Source organism: Doryrhamphus excisus, linkage group LG9 (genome assembly GCF_037039965.1).
Source record: "Doryrhamphus excisus strain RoL-2023G ecotype Guam linkage group LG9, RoL_Dexc_Guam_v1.1, whole genome shotgun sequence".
Taxonomy (NCBI): domain Eukaryota; kingdom Metazoa; phylum Chordata; class Actinopteri; order Syngnathiformes; family Syngnathidae; genus Doryrhamphus; species Doryrhamphus excisus.
Genome location: NC_136365.1, coordinates 4,391,608 through 4,417,462, shown reverse-complemented (window position 1 = coordinate 4,417,462; position 25,855 = coordinate 4,391,608). Strand labels below are relative to the sequence as shown.

The window sequence follows — 25,855 nt, the reverse complement described above, 5'->3', positions numbered from 1 at the left end:
TTACTGTAGACTCAACCAACCATCTATCTTCTATGCTGCTTATCACAGGGCACAATCATTCCCACTCACATTCATATCGATGGAGTCGGCAATTAATACTATTTAGCACTATTTACAAATGTAGCAGTCGTTACTGAGCAGGGACAGAGTGATCTATAGTAGTACGTTCAAACGCTAGCACCCCCATAGCACTATCTGACCAGGACCTTTAAAGTTATCAGGACCTGAAGTTAGGGGATGAAATGACCACACCGTTGTCTACTAACTGATAACTCAATGTTTACACTTCTTATACTAAGTAACAGACTTGTCAATAATGTGAGACAGACAGTGAAGGTGTGGTGAGAGGTAGAAAGACCAGAAGTACATGACAGTAGGTTTGTTGCATCCAACGGTGAAAGGTCAAATGCGCTAGTCACATGGTTTAAACCAGGAAATACAGAAGTGAAATTTATCCAAGTCCGTTGCACGAGCAGCGGAAACAAGTTTTTGACCAACAATAGATGATTTAGCGGTCATGACGGGCCAAGCGGAACATGTGTAAGTACTTTACCATAATGTGGTTCCATTCCTGTCTGTTGCTTAAGTGATTTCCAGTATATTCACATTCATCGTGACGGAGCAATACTGTCTTGAGAATTCATTTTGTGTAATACCTTCATTAGATTGTGCAAGTGAACCTAACGTGTATCAACGTGTGCAATGATACTTATTCTTTTCTTTTCCAGGGAAGTTAAGGATTGTCAAAATGGAATATCGATTGACCTCTTTTTGCACCTTACACTTCTCCCAGCTGTAAGTTAACTCGTGGTCATGGTCATGGTTTATTTGTTTTGGACATGCTTAAGAAGTTACATTGTAGGATTCAACTTGCACAATTCATCATATCCCAAAAGGAGGAAGCAGCCAAGCTGATTTAATCTTAGTCTTTTCTACACATTTTAGCAATTACTATTTATTTAATATCATTTAATCTCACCCTGTGTTTAACATGTTGACGCGTAATAATACTGGAGTTGTGTTTTAAATGTGTTTACATATTATTAGTATTAGAAAGTTTGTTCACTTCCTGTATTTAAAAGGTGACAGGTTTCTAATTTCATTCATTCATTCATTCATTTTCTACTGCTTATCCTCACGAGGGTCACGGGGGTGCTGGAGCCTATCCCAGCTGTCTTCGGGCGAGAGGCGAGGTACACCCTGGACTGGTCGCCAGCCAATCACAGGGCACATATATAGACAAACAACCATTCACACTCACATTCATACCTATGGACAATCTGGAGTCGCCAATTAACCTAGCATGTTTTTGGAATGTGGGAGGAAACCGGAGTACCCGGAGAAAACCCACGCATGCACAGGGAGAACATGCAAACTCCACACAGAGATGGCCGAGCGTGGAATTGAACCCTGGTCTGTTTCTAATTTCAATATGTAGCAATACATATAGCTTCTTCAGTGGTGAAAGAAAAAAAAAAAAGAAAGTGGTTAGCGCACAGACCTCACAGCTAGGAGATTAGGGTTCAATTCCCACCCTCGGCCATCTCTGTGTGGAGTTTGCATGTTCTCCCCGTGCATGCGTGGGTTTTCTCCGGGTACTCCGGTTTCCTCCCACATTCCAAAAACATGCTAGGTTAATTGGCGACTCCAAATTGTCCATAGGTATGAATGTGAGTGTGAATGGTTGTTTGTCTATATGTGCCCTGTGATTGGCTGGCGACCAGTCCAGGGTGTACCCCGCCTCTCGCCCAAAGACAGCTAAGATAGGCTCCAGCATACCCGAGATGCTAATGAGGATAAGCAGCATAGAAAATAATTGAATGGATGGTTTACTGGCTTTTATCTCACAATCTGTCCGTAATGGCATATCGCACAAGATTATGATTGTCATCTTTTTCTGACATTCCAGTTCACATATGTGACAGCTTTGTTGTGTCTATGTCGATATTTAATTTGGGCCAGGTCAGGACATCCTGCCATAATGTGGTCATTTGTTTCCTGGAATTGACAACATATCCTGCACATTTTACGACGTTAAGTCATGTGCTCTCCTGGTTATGTCGTGTTGCGTTTTGTCAGATGCTCCTTTATAAACTCTGTTTCCGCAATGCTAGTTTTGCGAATGAGCTTTATGATGATGACAGGTATAATAAATACTGTACTAAACGTCAATCAAATTGTATATTTTTTTTGCTATGAATGCAATTGTAGTTTACTCTAATGCTGCGATGCAAAGATGGCGTTGCCACGGTTACATTTGTTTGCTGTCTTTCAGGTGCTGATCGCCATTGTGCTATCATTCCTTCAGAGGAGAGCAAAAGTTTTGGCCATCGACCGTAAATTTCCTTTCTTGCACGGACGTTTTGGCATTGTGGTGTAAGTGATTTTTGCTGTTTTGGCCAATAATAATGCCCCCGGGTCGCATGTTGGACACCCATGGTCTGTAGCAAGATGTGAGGTGCCAGTTTAAACTTCACAGATGACAGAACTACAGCTCACGAAAGGAAACTAAAACGTTTGATGACATCGTTGTACATGTGCAATGCAAAACATTGTCATTGGCAGGCCGTTGGACACCATAGGCAGCTTGAGCAATCGTTGGTCTTATGGGTTCGCCTTTGGCGCCGTGTCCTACAGCGTCCTGCTGCTCTTCTCAGAACATTACATTCCTTTCACTGTCCCACCCTGGGCGAGGGGTACGGACACCTTTCTACCAATTTGATCTGTTCTGTTCCCTGTTCTCTGTGCTAATGGAAAGTTAACATAAGACAACATGTTGATGGTCTTCAGCTGTGGTTTACCTGGTTGGAGCTTTGGAGGTGGGCCTGGTCAACTTCCCGTTCTTTGCATGTCTGTCAACACCCTTCAGGACAACCGGAGCCCTGCTGGGAATTATCTACACTTTGTGTTGGTGAGATTACACACAATAAGTAAAAAGAGACAAATTATAATAATAATATGTTTGGTTGTTTGCAGGCTTATCATCACAGTGTGGGACACCTTCACATGTCCAGGTGGCAAGGTAGGTGAGTAGTAAACCACACCTGAAATATTCCTATTTACTTTTAATATAATAACCACTAATACCTAAATTGACAGATTTTGGGAAAATATGAGAAGATAATTGTCCAGTGGCCTTGTATCCTTTCACTCGTTTTTCTTTTGGGAAGATTTGTCTCCAGGTTGGTCAAAGATGTTCGGATACAGCTACAGCTGGAACAAGAGGTCAGTATTTCACATACAAACAGTCAAATACAACAAAGAAATAATTTATTAAAATATAATAAGTCATTGGGCGGCACGGCGGTCTAGTGGTTAGCGTGCGGACCTCACAGCTAGGAGACCAGGGTTCAATTCCACCCTCGGCCATCTCTGTGTGGAGTTTGCATGTTCTCCCCGTGCATGCGTGGGTTTTCTCCGGGTACTCCGGTTACCTCCCACATTCCAAAAAACATGCTAGGTTAATTGGCGACTCTAAATTGTCCATAGGTATGAATGTGAGTGTGAATGGTTGTTTGTCTATATGTGCCCTGTGATTGGCTGGCGACCAGTCCAGGGTGTACCCCGCCTCTCGCCCGAAGACAGCTGGGATTGGTTCCAGCACCCCCCTGCGACCCTCGTGAGGAAAAAGCGGTAGAAAATGAATGAATGAATGAATAATAAGTTATTCATTTTTCTACCACCAGGACCCACATGAGCTCACTGAGCAACACCAGGTGCAGCATGTTAAGAGACTACTGAGGAAAGCAAGTTCACACAGGTAAACTACATACTGGAACAAAGACATGCATTCCCTCTTAAAAGTGGAATATATGCATTTGTCAAAGTGGACACAAAATAATGAACACTCCTTGTAATTTATTTGACAATAACTACTTGATTTGATTTGCAAATATAGCAAGCCCTCTCCACTTCACGCTTTGAATTTCACAGTTTCACTCTATCACGGTGCATGCTGGAGCCTATCCCAGCTGTCTACATCCTGGACTGGTCGCCAGCCAATCACAGGGCACATATAGACAAACAACCATTCACACTCACATTCATACCTATGGACAATTTGGATTTGCCAGTTAACCTAGCATGTTTTTGGAATTTGGGAGGAAACCGGATTACCCGGAGAAAACCCATGCCTGCACGGGGAGAACATACAAACTCCACCATGGCCACCAGCCTTTTTAATTGGCTTATTTTCTGTTATTATGTCAATATTATTGTGTCATTTGAGTGTAAAGGTGACTATAGGGATGTTATTTCATGTCTGGAGGGCTCAAATAGTGGCTTTCTTTTTGCCTCATTCTCATACAAGAAGAACCTTTGCTACAGTTGTAGCTTTGTATCGGTGTCACCGCACTTCTTGGCTGACCAGTCAGTTTTATAAAAGACCCATATCCTGTCATTTGTTAATCATGGATTCAACTCTATGGTATGTCTAGGAGTTGAAAATCTTCCTGTAGCCATCTCATGTCCTAAACTTGTTTGGCATGTTCCTTTGTCTTCATGTTAAAATAGTAGCAAAGATACCCATGAACCACAGACTGGACCGCTCAGGTGCAGGTGTTTTTATAGTACAATCACTTGACACACATTAACCCGACTCAGGTGATCTCCATTTATCTAACAGTGACACTGCAGGTATCAGCTAGCTGGATTTGTGCTGAATTACTGTACGTCAATCATATTTATTCAAACAATATTTTGTACTGGCGGCACGGCAGTCGAGTGGTTAGCACACAGACCTCACAGCTAGGAGACCAGGGTTCAATTCCACCCTCTGCCATCTCTGTGTGGAGTTTGCATGTTCTCCCCGTGCATGCGTGGGTTTTCTCTGGGTTCTCCGGTTTCCTCCCACATTCCAAAAACATGCTAGGTTAATTAGCGACTCCAAATTGTCCATAGGTATGAATGTGAGTGTGAATGGTTGTTTGTCTATATGTGCCCTGTGATTGGCTGTACCCCGCCTCACACCCAAAGACAGCTGGGATAGGCTCCAGCACCCCCGCGACCCTCGTGAGGAAAAGCGGTAGAAAATGAATGAATGAATGAATATTTTGAAATTTCCTCTGCTGCAGAAAGCCACTGAGCTTGTTCCAGAGCAAAGTGTACGAGTGGGATCCCTTCTTTAAGTTCCCTAACAGAATCATTGGCACTGCCATCATATCTATCATCGGCCTGTACACGGTAAAAACACACAGTAAACAATCAAATGTTTGAATGGATATCAAACAGTACCAAACATTTCATTTTTGATCGCTTTTAGATGACACTGGCTGACTACAGTCTGAGTAACATGGCTTTTGGTCAAGTGGAGAAATGGAAGAACGCCCTCAAACACTCCTGTAATCAGACTGAAGCCTTGGGAGTCATGATACCACAAATGGAAGAATTCATCATCGTGGCCAGGAGTGAGTTGTACAAGATGACCGGACAAGCCAGAAAATACGATTCAATAATGATAGTAAACCATTTATTTATTTCTGTCATTCTAGAGACTTGGTTAGCAACCACCATCTTTGCTAGTCTCAATTCAGTCGCCTACACGTTCCATGTACTGGTTTGTTACAGGTAAGCTACTGTAGATATACTCTAGTCTATATACCTGTATTACAAACCACTGTCAACTTATACATACATACAGTGAGTGAGGGAAATAACTTAATAGTGATAGCGTAAAGTGAAGGAATTTGTTCCAAGATTAAAAAAAAAAAAAGTCATGTACAGGCAATGCTTTCAGTAATAATTAATATAAATAGTATAAATGGAAGTTAGAAGTTAACCACTGTATATAAAACTTAATATAAGGTGTTCAAACTTTTAATTTTTATTATTCTAGAAGTACAATTCAATTAGAAAACCCAGCAAAATTGGAAGAGAGAGTAGTAATTGTGCAAGAACAAAGATTAAATATTTGAAGAGTAAAGTTATTCTATTAACAAAAAATGCATAAAATTAAGCTGGGGATAAAAAGTTGTAATATTATTACAGTCGTGTCAAAATATTATGAGAAAAATTGTACAGGAATACCGATAAATAAATAGCTAAATAATGTAATGAAAGGAGAAAAAGGTCATTCTAATAATATGCTTTGTTACCGATAGCACAAAGCTGAGACACAGGCTGTTTTTTCTTCAAATATAAAATTAGCATATTTTATATTTAGCATATCTTAGCATATCTTTGTGTAAAAGTGGCACCTGCAGCCTTTGATTTTTCAGTTTGCTGCCCTCTGTGGGAAAAAGGTTGTACACAACTGTTATATAATATATACTGTAAGAAGACCATTTGACAGACACCGATAATAAGACATTGGCAAAGTGAGGCTGTCATCTGGTGGCACTTTATAGTTATTGCTGGGATTTAACACCAGAATTGTAATATGCTGTAACCAGCTGTAACGTGCTAATTTGGTCATGTCACGTAATGTCACATGTGATAACGGCTTGAATTCTGAGTTTTGTTTAACTTTTGAGGTAATCTTCAACTCCATGTGATATAACTTTAGATTAGACTTTCGATTATTTCGAGATTCTACTGTATCTGAAATGAAAACATCACATACTGTAATGTGTTGTCACCACAGGAAACACTTAAAGAGACTTTGGAGGGGAGAGAAAGGTTTTCTCCCCGAGAAATTTCACAACCCCAGCTCTGCTCGCAGTGTGGTAAGCAACACTTCCACAATGCAGTCATACAATAATCGCATGCAGTGATTCCACACAACCTTTTAACTCAACAACTTGAACATGAATGATCAGCTTTGGTGCTTCTGTGCAGGCCTCCATTGCACGATACTCTGGATGGCAAATTGCTTTTACACTCTGGGGTAAGATTTTATTTGAACTTCTTTTGGAAAATTCAGATTTACTTCCTGGGCAGCATGGTGGAGTATGTGGTTTGCATGTTTGACTCACTGCCATTTGATTCCGGGTTCTTATTTCGGTTCTGGTGTGTGGAGTTTCTACTATCTGATTTTCTCCCATAGTCCAAAAACATGCATGTTAGGTTAATTGGAGACTCTCAAGTGTCCTTAGTGTAAGTGTTAATGGTTTGAAGTCTGCAGTGGTGTGAAAACCTGTTTGTCCCTGCCTGGTTTCTTATTTTTTTGCATGTTTATAGTACTTAAATGTTTCAGATCATCAAACAAATTTAAATATTAGTCACTGACAACACAACACAATAGAAAATGCTATTTTTAAATGAAACTTTTTGCAGGGTTACTTTTACACCAGATGTAATGGGACACACACCACAAAAATTATGCTTTTGTCTCATCAGACTGTATTTTTCCAAAGGTCTTGGGAATCATCAAGATATTTTCTGGCAAAATTGAAACGGGTCTTAATGTTTTTTTTTTTTCCAGCAATGGTTTTGGTCTTGGAACTCGGTCATGTAGGTCGTTTTTGCCTACATCACCTTTGGATGTTGTTGTGGGGTCTTTTGTGACCTCTTGGAGGAGTTGTCACTGTGCTCTTGGGGTAATTTTGGTTGGTCGCCACTCTTGGGAAGGTTCACCACTGCTTATGTTTTTGGCATATGTGGATAATGACTCTCACTGTGGTTTGCTGGAGTCCCATGGCTTTACAACTGTTTTCAGGCTGATAGATCCCGATTAATTTCAGTTATGTTTTAACACGGGATGGGGGTGGGGGGTAATCACTTTTTTTAATTGCATTAAAAATTTATTTTGTGTTGAAATATTTACATTTGTTTGATTATGTGCAACATTTTAGTATGCCGAAAAAAAAATGAAGTGGGCAAACATTTTAAAAACAAATGCAATATGAGATGACAGAAAACCTTTTCTTCTTTCAGGTTATCTGATGGTCCACTTTGTTCACTTCCTGGTCGTGTTGTTGTTGGTGTATGTGATTGTCATTCCCATCCAACATGGTGAAGCTCTGACCATGCTGTCCAACTTGGGCCTTCTTATGTAAGCTTTTGTGTGTGTGAGCAATATGGCAATATGGATACATGACCGAGTTTCTTCAGTTATATTGATGTGTTTCACTAGTCTGACCATCAGTCTGGTAATTGCCATGGTGATTCTTCAGATAGTCCTGGTCCAGATATTTTTCCTTCAGGACAAGTTGTCTCCGACTGATAAACACAAACCACTGGCTCTCAATAATAGGTTGGTAGACATACAGTATTCTCATATTGCAAGTATGAGTGGTAAAGATGTACATGACGTGAAATGCCATTGTCCCCTCTCTTTCACTCTTAGGAAAGCATTTGACTGCTTCAACTATTTCTTCTTTTTCTACAACGTGATCATGGGGATCAGCAACTGCATCGTGAGGCTGCTGATCAGCATTGTGCTGGGAACATGGCTGGTATCCCGCATTGACCGAACAATTATGCAGAGAGGATATGAAACTATGGATGCAGGTAAATCATGCATAGTTAGCACTTCACATATACATAACAAACAAGCAAATGATCATTAGAAAATAAACTGTTAATCTCAAGTGCTGTGCAAGGGCCACCGCTAGTTATATTGTTTATGCAAAAGTACTTTGACACCTCGGTTTTCATTTTTAATTCATTCCAAAAGGTCAGATGAAAACCAAAACAAACAAAAACCCAGGTAATTTTCCCCAGAATGTAAATTCAATTAATCTGTTCCAGACACCGTAAAATATGTAATTCTTGCTACTTAATATACATATAAATAAATGTTATCAAGAAGTATTATAGTTTTAGAAGCAAAAAAAACCCAACGCAAATATTATAAATTAAGTATGAATGGAATGTACTTCCTAGCGAGAAGAAATTCAATATTGTTTCTTCAAATTGCTTGCACTTGCAACTTTATTTGGCCCCATGGTGGGTTATTGAATTAAAAATATGTGTTTCCTGCACTTCCCAGGATATAGTACGTGGATTGGGATGATCTTCGCTGATCACTATCATAACAATCCAGTTATGGTGTGTTTCTGCCAGGTGCTCGTCTCCACCACTGTGGAGAAACACACAGTGTCTGCGTACGGTGCATTTAACAACACACCATCGGGTTTGTAGTAATACTGCATGAACTGTGTACACGGTTATGATTGACACGTGTTAATGTTTCTTCTTTGTTTCCAGAATGTCCTGTGAACAGTCGGGCCAGGAGACAATGGGCCTTGCTTTACACACTCCTGAGGAACCCCCATCTGATCCTGCACAGAAGGCATCACCTCTCTTCATTGGTGACTTCAGCCAAGTCTTCGTCTCCCCAATCGGATGCGGTAGTGAGGGCTTGGGTCATGGCTTCCCAATCACAGAACCAACAGGCACTGTCAGTGCACTTATCAGCCAACACAGAGACACAAAATCCAGACTAAAATGGCATTCAAAGATGGTTGGAGTTGGACTATGATTATTTCACTGGTCTCCAAGCTGTGTGACCTGCGCGCTGACCACTCACTCATTACGCATTTATACTTTTGTAAAACTTTCATCTCATATTAAAGTCTGCTTGGACTACCACTGTGTGCATTTCAGGGGTCAGTAAATGTGTTGGTGTTTTCAACACATTGAACGTGTTATTATGAAAAGAACACTCTAGCATGCTGTATGAACGCTCTTTTTTAAATTCCCCTTCCTTTATTTCCTTTATATATACAATTATCAATCACATTAATAATGTATGTATTTTTCGTAAATACTAAATGTGTCGCGAGTTTAGCGATTTCCAAACAGGCAGTAAACTACTCGGCGAGAGCGCGCTTCGGTGTGTGAACGCGGCAAGGTAGAGAAGGTAAACCAGGTGGATCAATTTTCGACTACGACAGGTAATTTCTTCTCGAATGTGTCGTAATATGTTATTGAATCGAGCAGACGTGGCTACTCTTCGTCGTGTAGTTTGATTATCTGGTGAATTATATACATTCTTAATTTGTTTATTACAAACGTAGCAAACAAATAAACTCGCACTTACATCCGGGTAACTGTCTATCTAATTTAGTTAACTCAAGTCGCCAATTGTTGGATTGTATTCGATTTCAACTCTTTATCATATTAAAACAATACAACAGAATTTATGATTATGATGTGGGGTAATGTGAACTTAATTCGAGCATTCGGTAATACCAGGCTTTTGATACAAGATGCTAGCAAGACTTTTGGCAATCGCGCCTCCCTTGGGCCTTTATTTAGTGTGTTTGAAGTACGTAGACTGGCGAATTCAAAATAGTAGATAATGCACCACACATAACATTTTCACTTACAATGTCAAAATTGTTTGGTGTTTTCTCTCTATTAATGACTCAACTTGATGGAACACCATTTCCCTGTTAGTCAACTAACAAACTTAACTCAATGTATGCCCCAGTTTACTGAAATTGCTAGTTATCCACCAGCACACTATCATAAAAACACAAGCACACTATTGCTTTGCTTGTTTTTGGTTCTTCTAAGGATAAGTAATAAAGAAATACATTTATTGGCTTATTAGCATATAGCTATGCTAGCGTGGTTCATTTGGTCAAGTGTTAACCCAGTCCAGGACCAAAAGGACAAGACCTATTAGAGAGGCGGATATCTCAAATCCATACATTTATTGGCTTATTAGCATATAGCTTTGCTAGCGTGGTTCATTTGGTCAAGTGTTAACCCAGTCCAGGACCAAAAGGACAAGACCTATTGGAGAGGCGGATATCTCAAATCCATACATTTATTGGCTTATTAGCATATACGTAGCTATGCTGGCGTGGTTCATTTGGTCAAGTGTTAACCCAGTCCAGGACCAAAAGGACAAGACCTATTGGAGAGGCGGATATCTCAAATCCATACATTTATTGGCTTATTAGCATATAGCTTTGCTAGCGTGGTTCATTTGGTCAAGTGTTAACCCAGTCCAGGACCAAAAGGACAAGACCTATTGGAGAGGCGGATATCTCAAATCCATACATTTATTGGCTTATTAGCATATAGCTTTGCTAGCGTGGTTCATTTGGTCAAGTGTTAACCCAGTCCAGGACCAAAAGGACAAGACCTATTGGGGAGGCGGATATCTCAAATCCTGAATGAGGCACGTGTGAATGGCACCAGAGGACCAAAATGAAAACAAAATAAACATAATTTAAGTCCAGAATTGTAAATACTGTAGCTAAACCCACCACGTACTCCTATGTTTATCATGGTTAATTGGTTCCAGAACTGCTACACAGTAAGTGAATTTCCACGAAGTAGGACACTTTATATTATTTATGTAGGCAGAGCATAGAAAATTCTTCAAGACCTTCTAAATATATATATATTTATTATCATTAGAGCCCTCTACACATGACATAAGTTAACATAATAATGGAAAATAAGACATCTCACGCCAGTCACAGGCACGCTCCACACTGTTATCCATGCTAACAATCCGCAACACTACATTAGATAGCTGACGTCACACACGTCACCTCTCAGGCCTCACTTGTTAATGACGTCACAGATATTACACTACATACAGTATACCATCATTTAAATGCCTTTTATTTATATTTTTGTTAGAAAATGCTTAATTGTTCAAGATTTACCAAATAGATGTTCAGACTTGTCTGCAGCCTTAATTACTGAACGGTTCTATTTAACCTTGTTAAAGTTGGCACTGTTGGCCTTAAATGTATAATAATGTTGTGTTTTAAATTCAAAGACAAAAAAGTGAACACTTTTTTGCCTTTGTGTCTTATTCATTGCATTTAAGGTTCTCTTTTGTAACCTTCTTTTTCTTATTCCTTGCATTTAAAGAAGGATGTCAGACTGCGAGTCCATCAAAAAAATGTTGCGGGCTGTGCTGCAGTCCAGCAAGCAGGGTGTGTGTATTAGCAGACTGCAGTCAGAGTTTCGCTCGCTGTGTGGAGATAATATCCCCCTGAAGAAACTAGGCTTCTCCGATTTGGAAGGCTACCTCAGGAGCATTCCCTCTGTAGTGCGGCTGGACTACCACATGGGGGAGGTAAGAACTGATTTTATCCGGAAGATAATCCTGAGATGTGCCAGTGCTGGGAAGTAGTGGTTAGAAAGGAGATCTGGTTGGGAATCTCTGTTGGAACATCTCAGTGTGGGATTTGCATGTCGTCCCCGTGTATGGTTTTCTATGTGTTCCTCTAACCTCTCAAAAATTGTCTATAGTTGTGAATGATTATTTGTCTATATGTGCCCTGCGATTGACTGGCAACCAGGCCATGATGTACTGATGAACTCTACCTTCTCACAGTCAAATGTCAGTCTAAGTGTGCAATGCAGTTTTTAATGTTTTACCACAAATATATATATTTTAGTTCAAGATTGTTTCCTCCCCACACTCGAAACACATTCTGTAGTAAACCAGATTGCATCATATCTTTCTATCTATTTGTAATTGTAACTTGCAATGTATTTTACAGTTGAGATGCTTTGCAGCAGTATGTAAAGAGACAGCACACATCGCTGAGCTGGTGGCCCGGCAGAAGAGTTCCAAGAAATTGGGAAGTTCCCAAATAGTTAACTGCAGGATGAGACGCAAAGCTTCCGACCCTTACATGTTGAGAGGTAGGATAGGTTTGTCTCTCCCCACACACTCTTTGTCTTTTAAGGCGACTAAGACTGCTTTTAGGACTACTTGCTACCACCTCATGGAGATTTGTTTATAGGGAGACCAATGTCAACTCTGCGCCAGCCTTCAGCTGGTAATGCTTTCAAGCCGGCCAACCACTATCAATCCCATGGTGGCTACAGAGGTTTCAGTGCCTCAGGAGATGTCAGGTACATGTACATGTTTTCGGAGCTATCTGTCTGCAAAACAGTGGAACCCTGGTTCGCGTACTGCCCAGTTTTTCAGTTAACATGGAAGCTTCATGCCAAAATTTTGCCTTGGCTTGCGATCTTTTTCATTTACACCTTTACGCACTTTGTCCCAACAGTGGTATGCAATTTTGTGTGGCTATTTTTGAACGGTGAATTGATTATGTGTCATGGGCACTCGGCTTGGTCTGAAAAATAATTATTTAATTAATGACACAATAAAGGATCATCAACTTGATTATTGTGCTGGTCTCAATGTATGGCCATGTGCATGTGTTTGTTTTTTCTGTCTCCGGCCTCCAACCAGGCAGGAAGAGGCTTCACTCTGCATTCGTTTCAGCATTTATTCCATAGAACAATGGCATGAACGGAGTGAGTCCTTTTCCCACTCATACAGCTCTTTGTCTCGATGAGTGGAGGCAGGGCTTGTAGCATACACACAGAGTGCAGAAGACTGTAGCCTCATTAGGAGCAATACAAGGTAATGTAGTAGAAATGATCAAATAGCACATTGGAATATACTGTTATATTTTTTTTGTGTGTGTTTTCATTCTACTTTTCATAAAAGTTATGTTAAAATTCCATCCCGTTCGTTCTTGCAGGTCCAATCTCATGTCTCGTGACACCCCTTTGAAAAATGTATGCAGATGTTTGTGTGTTTCTGTTCGTCTGACTTTTTGCAAATGAATGACGCTATCCAAGGTTCCACGATAATTGATTGATGATTGTGTTTTTGTTATGCCATCTATGATTAATGTAATATTTTTCTTTGAATGTGTCACTTTTACACCTAATCTAACATTTTTCTGAAAGGTTATTGGAAAATAGACAAGGATTCACTCAACCAGTTGAACACAGACAACCTGCCTCTCAACAAAGTGTGAACTTCTGTGTCTCCCATGACAGGTGATATACAAAAAGCCCAGCAACCAGCTGATTGATCTGTTGTCAGTACTGTACTTTATACAGTATATAAGGAGTGTAATGGGTAGCCTGAAATCACAGTATATAATGTAAAACAAAAGAGTAGTAATTACACTGAGCAAGAGAACTAAACATTTAGAGATTCAAGGGGCCCCATTCTTTGGGTGTGCATTTCAATATACGTAACAAGAGCAAAGACATGTTTCAAATCTTCCCACTCTTGTGAGTGATAAAAAGAATGCTCTAAGTTTGTTTTTTTTTTTTCATTTGCAGGACCAATAATTTGGAAAAGCTCCAGAAACCACAAGGTACCTACCTCAAGTTGTTTGTTATAGTCAATCCCTATGAATTTGATTTGATTTTTAAAAGAGGGAGAGGTTTATCTAAAAAGTAAGTATTTAAATATTGGTGAGGCAAGTTGATATATAGAGCACAATTTGTATACAAGGTAATTCAAAGTGCTTTATAGAAAACGTGAATAAAAGAATTCCATTAAACATAAAACCATTCTAAAATCAAATAAACAAGGCTAAATTTTAGCCTATTTCTCAGTGCAGGAAATCAGGAAATAAATTACAAAAATGATAAACGACAGCATCAGATTTATAATCTTCAGAAATGTGTAATTCTTTATAGCCGTATGCAATATATTTAAAGAAAATCTATATCTTGTTATCCATACACAGAGAATCCACCTGAACAAGTTTCCAGACTCAACTGTTCAGAGGTACAGAAAATACTTTCTCCGCTTGCCACATAGTATATTCTTTATTTACATTCACTCTAAACTTATCACAAATAGTAGATTGTCAATAAAATCATTGTTGTGAAATCCTGTCATACAGTCAAGCCAGTATGATGTGAATCTGGTGCAGAAAAGACTAACCCAAGTATTGCAAAAGTACTGCTCTGGGCTGTGGATGTCCAAACTGCCGACGATCTTCCGTGACATGTTTAGTCAGCCGCTCCCTCCTTGGGTGCTCAAACATCTGGAAAAGTGGCAACACATTTGTATGGTACGTGTCACAGTGAAACTTAATATTAATGCACTATGTTATGTTATCTTTTATTTGTCTTTAAAAATAAAAAGTTTTGTACTAAAAATAATTTGCTATGGTTATAATGTACTGTATGGCCTTTGCAGGTAGAGCAATCTTATAGCACCAGCGGTGACCGTCTAATTTACCCTCCTCTACCTTCCTCTGATGCTCCGAGAAGCAGCTCCCCTGACTGCCCCACCAAATCCGCTCTCATGTTAAGCACTGTACCTGTATCCACGTCTTCACAGGCCTCTTTGTTTCAAAAGCCTGCTGCATGTCTTCCAGTGTGCCCTGTTCCAAAACCTAGAGTTCCATCCATGAAGCCCTTAGCCAAGCCAACGCTCCCCACAGCTCCACAGCCCGCTTGTCATGTCACTTCTCAGCATGCAGTTCAGGACAGTCTTGTAGTCACTTCCAGGAATGTCAACTTTGTCACAACTACTGGCAAACTTGGGCAAAATTCCCCCAAAACTAACCATCCAACCTTAGCTCCTTCTTATCAACACACCTCTGAAGCTTTATGCCCACAAACACCCACATTTTCCTCAAGCTCTGATTCTGGCCCTCGTCCTCCTCCCACAAAGTTCTGTGCTGACATTGTGCCAGCTGATGTGTGGGAAAGGATAAATGAACTTCTGTCCAAGTACAGCAATGGGCTATGGGTCCATGCATTGCCTAAACTTTTCATGGACACGTACAAGGCCCCGTTCCCTGAACATCTCCTGGATAAGTTATGTCTTCTTTGCACTGTTGAGTACCCTGTTCCATCTGACAAGAGGAAAGTAAGTAGTCACTATTTTTTTAATAAGAATGTTTGGATTATGTAACAAAGGTTGATCTATGGCATTTGTTTCTGTCATTAGGCCATTCTGTATAATTCCATCAGAGGAAACACGGACGTAACTGATCGCACAGAGGGCAGAAGCCACAGTCTTCTCTCAGGTGTGGAGATTGTTGGTCCTGTGGTTCCTCCTTCTCTAGTTCATCCTTCAGTGCAGTACCCCTCTGTACTGGTCATTGATGCCAAAAGCAGTAATGCTGTTACCATACGGTAGGACCCACACTGTGGTAAAGAAGACCGTCATACAGACATACAGTATAATGGCAGTATTTCTTTCCCTAACTGAAAAAAGTGTTCACCTTGTGCAGGTATGTAGGTGAGGGCTATTCCAATGCTCAGGAGGCAATGGAAGATGCAATGCTGTCCTTTTATAGACATAGCTCCACTCTCCATCCTCTCTCCAATCCTGTCGTGGGTCAGCTAATAGCAGTCAAGGGGGAGGGTGGCGATGAACTGGCCAGAGCTCAGGTCACGGAAGTCATGAACCTCAACAAGGTCAAGGTAACCTTCTCTGGTGTAGTGATGTAGAGTTACTTGCATTTGATGTACACTCTTAATGATGAAAGAATTGTTCATACTTTGAAGGCACTTTAATATCCCAATTTGAGACTTCACACGGCTGCAAACGGGTAGAGAGCCAAAAAAAATAAAGCCAAAATAAAGTAAGAACTTGTTGTTCTTGTTTTTGTCAGGTTTACTATCTGGACCATGGGTTTACTGTGGAGACGACGAGAGAACATCTTCTGGAGCTGCATCAGGACTTCTTTTCGCTTCCTTTCCAGGCCACTAATGTTAGGCTGGCAGGTACACACGAAATATGACACATGCCGACTTTTTACCCTGATGGAGGGGAAAAGCGAAGATGAAGAATGTCAAGCTGCATTTCAGTGAATGTTAACTTGAAATGCAACATAAGGTATTTCACCCTTTAATCATTTTTTGCTCACTTCTCAATACTGTCCTCCTTTATTATTCTCAGGTTTAGAGGCATTCAGTACCCATCCTTCTGTGTTGTCCTCATTGGATAAGTGGGCAACTGGAAAAATCCTTCTGATGGAGATGTTGGGGCCTTCTCCCCCGATTGACTTACCTGAGGTATTGCTGTATGACACCTCGCAAGAAGATGACATCAACATCAACTCTGTCTGCCTAAAGGCTCTGCAAGATAAAACCATGAATAATCCCTTAACTGTAAGTGTCATAGCATGTGTAGCAGAATGAATAGACAGCTATATTGAACATTTGAACAGAATTGTATATTAATAGCTAAATATGTACAAGACAGGATAAGTTTAGTCTTTATTACTTATATTTGTTTTGTCAAAGGTCAAATGTCTATACCGCAGGCACCTGCAAGGTATCCTGCTTTGTCAATTCTTACTACTTTGCGTATTTTTCCCCCCTTTAGGTGAATTGTACATATGACAATGTATGTGTCACAAACGTATGTGCTGATGGCGACATCTTTTGCCAGCTGCCCTCCAGAGGAACTGCAAGACTCAGCAAGTTGTTGGTGGAGACCGAAGCATTTTTTATTTCCCAGGTAGTTATCAATGTCTGTAAGAGCACACATAAAGGCCCTTACAGACATGGTGAGTAGCAATGAAAGCCAAAATACACGTTAAGTTTAAAAGTATACTATGCCTTTCATAACCCAACTTCCAATTCTTCATTTGTTATCACAACATGTGAATGTAAAAATGGACAACTATATGAAATATTTTCTGTGAATGCTCCCCCTAGGTGACATCAGAGTTTTTGGTTTCTAAACCTTTCATTGGCAAGGTGTGTCTGATCCGCTACCAAGAAAAGTGGTCTAGAGCAGAGGTACGCATGTTTATTGTAACCGTTCTCTGAATTTAAGAGCAACGAATGATACCTGACCAAGCTTGACAGGGCATTTGCAGAAAAGTGTTTATTCACTTAATGTACATGTTCTTGTGTTCAAAGTGACAAAACACTAAAATTTTTATTTTAAAAAAATGTCTAATGCTGTTCTTGATTTCAGATCAGTCACCTTCATGGCAACAGGGTTGTGGAGGTTGTCTTAGTTGATCTAGGTGTTCCAGCAACTGTTGAGATCACTGAACTAAGAGAGATTCCTCCTCTTTTCATTAAAGATTTCACTCTCATCCCACCACAGGTGTGTTTATATGCAGGATATACAGCACCCAACCGTTTTATGTCTTCATTTTAGCTTCTATCTTTATCATAAGTAAAGGCTCAGTAGTGATTCATTTTCCTATGTAGTTCCTTCAGGATCCTACATATAGTAAATGTTAATTGTTCAGGAAACATTTCGTAGACTGTAAAAAGAGGTTTGGGATTTTTAACTTGGTGGTGTTATCTGATAAATAGGCATTTTGTAATCATAGCCTGTGTGTGTTTTGGTATGTTCAGGCGATCAAATGTCGTCTGGCTGACGTGACACTTCCAGAAGGAGTCTGGAGCATTGATGCTGTTTCATGGTTGAAGAATGCTGTCTTTGGTGTCAAAGATTGCAAAATGAAGGTAACTTACTGTCATTTGTTAGCTGGTGTAATGTGATGATGGATGACCTCACATTTAGTTGTTTTTTTTTTTTCAACTGCTTGACCTATTTCAGATCTGTAAGTTAGGGGAGCACAAAGGAGAGCGATTAGTCCACGTGTACCTCTTTGTGGGTACAGGCAGTGAAGAAGTGAACAAGATCATGAGCCAACAGTTGACGCGTCCAGAGTTGTGGCAGACACCCGACGTCAAGTGCAACTCCAAGGACAATGGTATCATACAGTACACCTGACCACATGAACACCGCCGCCTCTTTAATTAAAATGTGTCTACATCTTCTAGGTCTCAGTGCGTCTTTGAAGCGGCTGACAACTCAACCTCATCATGGACCATGTCAATCACCTTCCCCAGAGAAGACCACAGGAACAATGCCCCCACTGTTGGAACTCCCCCTGGTGTGTGTCTTGGGAACTTTCTTTGGGATGATCAACAATGTTATCAGTTAAAATAATGATTCTATGCTCTTTTTTTTTTTTTCTCTGTCAGCCTGGTCAGAACATCGATGTCCACGTGCCAGTGGCTTGCCACCCTGGTTATTTTGTGATGCAGCCATGGCAGGACCTGCATAAACTGATGGTCTTGATGGGAGAGATGATGCTCTACTATAACCAGACTGCGAAAACCACCACAGCAATGCAAATTGATAAAGGAGAAATCTATGCAGCCAAAATAGAAAAGAAGTAGGTGTTTTACAGTTATTTTCTGTATTGACTCCGCACCTCTAATCCAAGTTGTCTGAAGTTGAGCAAGATGCATAGGTTAATCATCAATGGTAATCTGTACAGAATATTATTCTTACATGGTACCACTTTAGACTTGTTGTATTAGTAACTCAACAGAGCATTATTATTTCTTATTGTTATTACAATTGTAAAAGATAACACTAAAGATAACACTAAATATACTAGGGCGCAAACCTCCCTGAGAGAACACTTATACCACTCTCTGGATTTATTTACTACTACAGGAACATCAGTTGATTGTTTGCCTGATAGGGGCGATCTTGCTCTTAGTCCTTTTCAGCTTTGGTCTACAGTTGCATTGGCCAACATTATTCAAGCCTCACTGTAGATATATATTTATTTACAGTCAACTCACTGTTTACAATAAACCGATAAAGCATTGACATTGGCCTACTATAGAAGGTTTACACATTGTGGAAAATAATAGTAATGGTAATGGTTACCAGTACCTTTATTTACAATGTGTAAACTGTCTATAGCGAGCTAATGTAAAAAAAAAATATATGGAACTGAGGTAGGGTAGAGTATAGTGCGGGCTGGATCATTTTTGAGTGGAATCTGTTACCTCCTCCACCTAGTTGGCATCGTGTTGTGGTGAAGGGGATCTTGTCCAATGGCTTGATTTCTGTCTACGAGTTGGACCACGGCAAACATGAGCTCATTCAGAGTTCTCTTTTGCAACCCTTGATTGAGGAATTCCGACAGCTTCCTTTCCAGGCCATCACTGCACAACTAGCAGGTGGGTTGTAGCTTTGTGGTGGACACAGCAGAGGACATAATGACCATTACTGGCAAGTTAGTGTTACCCACAGGTCATATGCATAAACACCTCAATTGTTACTTTGTAAAGAAACCTTAACATGCATGGTACTTTATGCCAACTAACAAGCTGCTTTCAACATCTGTCCTGTAGGCGTGCCAAAGCGGCAGTGGTCAGAGGAGGCCTCCATGGTGTTTAGGAATCATGTAGAGAAGCATGCACTTGTCGCCCAGATTGAAAGTGTACAGGACCTCTCTGAGGTCATGGGTGAACTGTGGGGGCGCAAGTTAACGGTGTATTTAGTGGATACCAATGTGGAGTTCAAGGACCTTTGGATACACAGCCTCATGGAGGACATGTGTTCTGAGCCTTAGAACATGAATGTTTTGGCATCATAATATTTATTCTTGATTAGTTTTGTTTTTTTGTGCACAATGCATGTAGATTACATTTTGAATTACATGGGAACACTTTTCTTTGTTATTTGTTTTTGTTGTGTTTCTGGAAACATGTTGCAAGTTCATTAAAAAAGTGTTTAAGAATATTATTGGATCTTATCACATTTCATTGTCCTTAATTGTGATGAACATTATTTTACCTGGAAGTATTTTAAACAACCAGTAGACACGTGACTTCTGTAGGACAAGCATTTATATGGCGAAAGTGGTTCCACACAGAATAAAGACAACTCCAAATATACACTACAGTATAACATCATCTGAAGGAGTTCACAATAAATATTTAATGTTTATCTAATGACATGACTAAAATGTTTTAAGTAAAAAAAATCAATTTCCTCCTAGCTAGCCATGGTGGGCCTAACTTTGCTTGTTGCACAGTTTTGTTCAGATCAACACAGGAGGATGGAAAAGTGCTAATGTCACTATGGGCTGGCTTATATGGCCTTCAGATGCAAAATAAAGCCAGATTATTAAAAAACAGCCCCATTGATAATAATGTAGTGTGTTTGTGACATGGGCCAGCACTCCTGATTGTGAAGGTCCTGGGCAGGTTACATTTAGCAACACATAGAAAAGCTAAAAATCTAATTGGACAAAAAGTATCTAGTGCCCCCCCCCCGTCCCAAACAACACGCTACTAAATATAATAGAAATGTCAAAAGTCGGTTTTAAAACCGCCGCAGAATTCGACGACCACGAGCAGAATACAAGAACAGCACGCGCGTGATGTGTACTGTAGAGTTCGCGGGCATTGAATCTGTGCGCGTGGAGAGAATTCTACTCACGTGCGAACATAATTTGACTTTTGTCACATTTCAGACCCCATAATACACGTATGTCCCTGTCCGTGACATGTTTGTGACATCACCGGAGTGACAGTGCAGCCTGCGTGGGGGTATATGGGGGGTGGTTTATGGTGGGAGGAGGTTCTCTCTTCTTTGCCCTTTGCGGGAGATGACTTGCAGCCTCCTCAAACTGCCAACGGACGCCCAGTGTAGGGGGAGGCAACTTTTGTTAGCCCGTTCCGTATCGCCCCAATCCCGTTTTCCTTTCTCCGCCGCAGGACATGGACGGTGTCGTATAGTGAGGACTTTAGGTCGATCCCCGGTTCCGTTGAGGAGCACCCTGCATCGCCAGTCCACGCCGCACTGAGGGAACCATATCTGGTCAAAGTATTCGTCTCTGCTGTCACCCAGCCGGGCCGCCCGGCTATAAATAGCGCTGGTTGAGGTACGTAAATAAATGCTAAATAATACTGCAGCCTGTGAAAGACTTCCCATGAGCAAAGAGTGACTTTAATAATGAACTGGGAAAGTTAATATACATTGCATTTGGTCACTGAGTACTGTTAATTCATAGTTGCAGCTGGCGACGGTTTCCTTATGGTGATGTGTTTAGGGATCTCCTCATATACTGAAAGAGCTATTGACATAATTGATTGCATTGCAGTATTCCTCATTAGGATGCCAGTACATTTTATTAAATCACTGTTTCCACTCAAATACACAGCTGGTGATGACATGAGCTAAGTTTCCATCAGTATCCACGGAGAACTTGCTCCAGAAAAACTTGATCAGCATTGCATAATCAGGATTTCAGTCAACAAGTGCTGTGAGATGCAACAGTTGTTTGCTGGTATGTTGGCCATCAGTTCTGTGACCTACATTTGGGTACACTGGGGTACTGGAGATGGTTAACCTTTACATGCAAGGTCACACTTTTCGTCTTGCTTAGGATTCATTCACTTGTAAGCATTCTAGAAATTAGTAATGTCTTCAGGCAACAAAAATCTGATTAGACACTTAGACATCATCTTGTTCTTCAAATAGTTAAATAGCTTGCAAGCTCATTTATCCATCAATTATTTATGCTCACTCATTTATTCTCACAGGGGTCTGCTGGAGCCTATCCCAGCTGTTTTTGGGCAAAAGGCGGAGTACACCCTGGACTGGCCGCCAGTCATTTGCAGGGCACATATAGACAATTCACTCTCACATTCATACCTATGGACAATTTAAAGTCACCAATTAACCTAACCTCCCACATTCCCAGAACGATGCATGTTTTATGGGAGGGAACCAGAGTACCCAGATAAATCCCATGCACGCACCGGGATAACATACAAACTCCACACAGAGATGCAAACATATTTAAACTGAGGAAAATAACAACTGATGTATTTTAAAAATGCTGCACATTGGATTATTTATGTTCATTTTTTAAAATGGTTATGTTATCAACAGCCTCAAGGGGGCATATTTGCATGGTGTCTGAGCATTGCTATGTTAGGGGTTGTGAGTTAACAAGCATTATACAGTCTCACAACATTATGTTATGGTCAGTGTCACATTAAATTTGTACTACCTCTTACATGCAGTTTTTTTAGAGCTGAATTGTAGGGGTGGACATTACAAGGTAAGAATAATTTAATACCAGAAGAAGATATTGTATCACTGGTAAAATAATATCACAATATTGATTTAATGTGATAATACTCAATATATTGGAAAAACAGCTGCTTTAACCATATGTAAGTGAACCAAAGTAAAAAAAAAACATCAATAAAGAATCCAAGTACTACACTACAAATAGAGACTAGTGTCATATTATGACGTTTAAGGTGTCTCTGATAGATCATTTTTATGGGTACATTTTAGTCTCTGATTCTAAATGATATTATCTTACTGATATATATTAGCCCAGTTGTTACATATACTACCTAAGGTTTTTGATCTACAAATCATTACGATGAATAGAATGCTTTACTACATGTACAATTGATTTATTTATGATCAAATCATAGAATGCTGAGCCTGAGCTACAGCAGGGCTGTTCACAGTGCAGCCATTTTCAGTCCACAGGTTATTATCGACCCTCAGTATATTCTGAAATTAAGCGTATGAATCATTAATGAGATACAGGTTGTATCATTAGATAAGACACTAATTTGCTTCTATCCTATACAGCACAAAGCTCAGATGTAGATGTTAGGTTGATATGGTCAGAGACACAGCATTTTGATATTTTGCTTTCACAATAAACTGACTATTCTTTACCATCCTGGAGCCAGAATGTAGCCGTAAATTGGTACACAATCTAAGGGTCCACACATACATAAATCAATGTTCCCAGTGCGCTTGCATGTAACTGTAAGTGAAGCTGATGGGTTTTGTATTTTTTTTATAACAATGACATCATGCATTGTGACTGTTTGAAGACATTAAGCAGGATTAGTCCGCTCAACAGTTTTAACAACAAGTCCTGCTGCCTGCTCTGTTTTTTATTAGCTGATTTATTAGCTGCTAAGAGTATTTTGGCTGCTCTTGTGAGATCTTTACAGGCATGTGCTTTATAGTTGATGGAACTTGTGTTTATTTTTAAGATTAAAAATCCATTGCGGTCCAATATGCACCGCAATGTAAAGGCACACCACTTCACTGTCGAAAGATAATGTACATGTAGCTTGTGTTGCTGGTTTAGTAGTGTGGATGGAAGTTCAGGGATACAAACTAACTACAGTGCATTTAAGAAACAATGAATTGATATATTGAGTCTGGTGCAACGATCCAGAACCAGGGCCCGTTGTTGTATCGTTATTACTGCATTTGTCGAGCCATGTGTTGCATGACTTTAAGCAGTTTCTGCTGTATCTCCTTCTTTCTCCCTGCATATACGCTTCATAAATAGCCCTGCAGACAGTTCTGTTTGCTGTCAGCTGCTTCTTCTTCATTATTTGGATTTCAGCCCACTTCTTCATCTTTGCTTTTGGAAACTTGTCTTATCGTGGATGGAGCTCAGAGAAAGCAGAGCAAAACAAAGCCTCAACATGATGCATGTCAGATCAGCTTATCAGCATATTTTCCTGCTCAATGGATTTCATTACATACAACAGGCCCCGCGGAATTCTATTTAGTCTTGTTATCTAGAACAGCTGTTCTCAGCTGGTCTTACACTGGGACCTTCATTTTCCCATGGTCACCATGGTCATAAGTCATGACCCACTTTACTAGAATCAGTATTGGATTAAATTCAATTATATTCTCACAGTGCAAAATGCATTTAGGGGCACATAAAGACAATGACAACTTCTGCGCTGTGCTTGGTGGAGGTAATAACATACATAACATATATAAGAGGTGAAGTGGCCAGTGTATCAATGCAAGGAAATCTACAGTATTTACATCTCATTTGTTAAAACCAACAGTAGTGCTATTCACTTGCTGCGACAATAGGCCAAAAGTAGGTCAAGTCGTTTGTAAGAACTTCATAGCTCTTCCCTCTGATTGAAAAAAGTTATTTCAGAAATATTTTCAAAGTGCTATTCCACATCTTTTCAAGTGAAGCATTTGATAAGCTGTTAGCGACCCACCCAGAATGGTTCTGTGATCCACCGCTGGATCCACTAGTTCAGAACCACTGCTCTAGAAGACCATTGGCAACACGGTTCAAACTCTGACACTCAATGTGAGCAGACCTGTTGAGTAGGGCTGTCACGAGACACTGACTTCACGAGACAAGACATGAAGAGATTGGCTAGAGATGAGATTTTAACATTACCTTTAAGAAAAGTACAATGGAACACTATAAATAAATAAAGTATCTGTCATTTATCTATCTACACAGGCATTGTTAGCCGCACCGTTAACACTGAGCCGTGCCGGTACGGCCGTACTGTTGTTGCCGTAGTCGGTCGACATACAGTAAAGTCTTGTTATATCGATGTCGGTTAAAACGAATTACTACTTATTACGATACTATTTTCATTTCCCGGCAAATTTCTAGTCTTTTATGATATAATTAGCTCCGTTAGTACGATACACGGTTATTATGATAATCCGGTTACTAGGATGCCCTTTTCATCTCCTGCCAGCCAATTTGGTCTGCTTATATCGATACAAAAGCAGCTTAAATCAATCTTTGCTTAAGGATTTCAATACCAAAAAAGAACACGGCGAACGGCTGCTTCCAGTCAACTTTATTTTTCACACCAGAGTGCAGCACACACAGCGGAAAACACCCGTCCCTCGCGCCTACCCCTCCGGGTGACAACACCTTCCCTATCGATAGTTCCGGGGTGAATTATGTCCCGGTAACCGGTAATCACTACAGCGTAAGTTTATTTTTATTTACTGTAGTACAAAATTTATTGTAGTACAAAAGCATGCTAGATACGCAATCCTTGAACTCGAACTTGAACTGAAAGTTACATGCCATATCAAAGATCCGCCCACTTTTAATGCAGTTCGGCGCAGGATCGGACATATGGATAGTCCGGTTATATCTGTATTTTTTCCGACTCCCGAGAATATCGATATAACGAGACTTTACTGTATTACTCACCTGGAGGGTCAACTAACATGTGATTGAGAAGTAGACAGGAGTGGAAGATAAGTGGTATACTGTGTTTATTCTCCACTAAACAACAAGCAACAACCACTTAACGTCTTAGTTGCTAACAACAATTACATGACAAGGAAACAAAAATTAGTGGAAAAGTGACCTGCCACTTTGGAATAGTATGTTTTTGGGTCACTTGATTGCATTTTGCTTTGTTTTTTTTTTTAACTCAAAATATCTATTGTCTAATATCCCAGTAGACTGCATTGAGAACCGCATGGTATTTATTCAGAAAGATTACAGTTAACTTTTAAAAAATGTTAATGCATATGATCCACTTTCATTTTATTATATTATACTGGTAAAAATGAAACAGCTGTGAAACAGTGATTGATGTTTTTGCCCAAGGTTATTATGCAATCTCATACTAACCCATGACTAAT

General features: G+C 40.1%; 2 protein-coding genes across 4 annotated transcripts; both read left to right on the top strand.

Annotated features, from left to right (window-relative positions):
• Positions 1 to 91: 91 nt before the first annotated feature.
• On the top strand, positions 92 to 9,465 carry stra6l (STRA6-like). 3 transcript variants are annotated; one of them, XM_058065549.2, is made up of 18 exons: positions 101 to 540; positions 729 to 795; positions 2,276 to 2,376; positions 2,566 to 2,696; positions 2,791 to 2,911; positions 2,977 to 3,022; positions 3,100 to 3,225; positions 3,687 to 3,760; positions 5,073 to 5,181; positions 5,261 to 5,405; positions 5,490 to 5,565; positions 6,581 to 6,662; positions 6,775 to 6,823; positions 7,813 to 7,930; positions 8,012 to 8,131; positions 8,225 to 8,388; positions 8,870 to 9,013; positions 9,088 to 9,465. In XM_058065549.2, exons 1-18 carry the CDS (start codon positions 518 to 520, stop codon positions 9,324 to 9,326), a joined length of 1,935 nt encoding a protein of 644 aa, XP_057921532.2. In that variant the 5' UTR covers positions 101 to 517; the 3' UTR covers positions 9,327 to 9,465. The 3 variants fall into 3 exon arrangements, with proteins under 3 accessions (XP_078649354.1, XP_057921532.2, XP_078649355.1); XM_078793228.1 differs by having other exon boundaries at positions 92 to 540; positions 5,261 to 5,565; XM_078793229.1 differs by lacking the exons at positions 101 to 540; positions 729 to 795 and having other exon boundaries at positions 3,171 to 3,225; positions 9,088 to 9,464.
• Positions 9,466 to 9,599: 134 nt separating this feature from the next.
• On the top strand, positions 9,600 to 20,074 carry tdrd7a (tudor domain containing 7 a). Its single transcript, XM_078793124.1, has 22 exons — positions 9,600 to 9,776; positions 11,722 to 11,929; positions 12,360 to 12,504; positions 12,606 to 12,717; positions 13,570 to 13,662; positions 13,954 to 13,988; positions 14,367 to 14,407; positions 14,526 to 14,696; positions 14,825 to 15,502; positions 15,584 to 15,771; positions 15,870 to 16,062; positions 16,254 to 16,365; positions 16,541 to 16,752; positions 16,970 to 17,104; positions 17,305 to 17,388; positions 17,570 to 17,704; positions 17,962 to 18,072; positions 18,167 to 18,323; positions 18,364 to 18,506; positions 18,598 to 18,791; positions 19,433 to 19,593; positions 19,768 to 20,074. The coding sequence occupies exons 2-22, from the start codon at positions 11,726 to 11,728 to the stop codon at positions 19,986 to 19,988; spliced, it is 3,525 nt and encodes a 1,174-aa protein (XP_078649250.1). The 5' UTR covers positions 9,600 to 9,776; positions 11,722 to 11,725; the 3' UTR covers positions 19,989 to 20,074.
• The last annotated feature ends 5,781 nt before the right edge of the window (positions 20,075 to 25,855 follow it).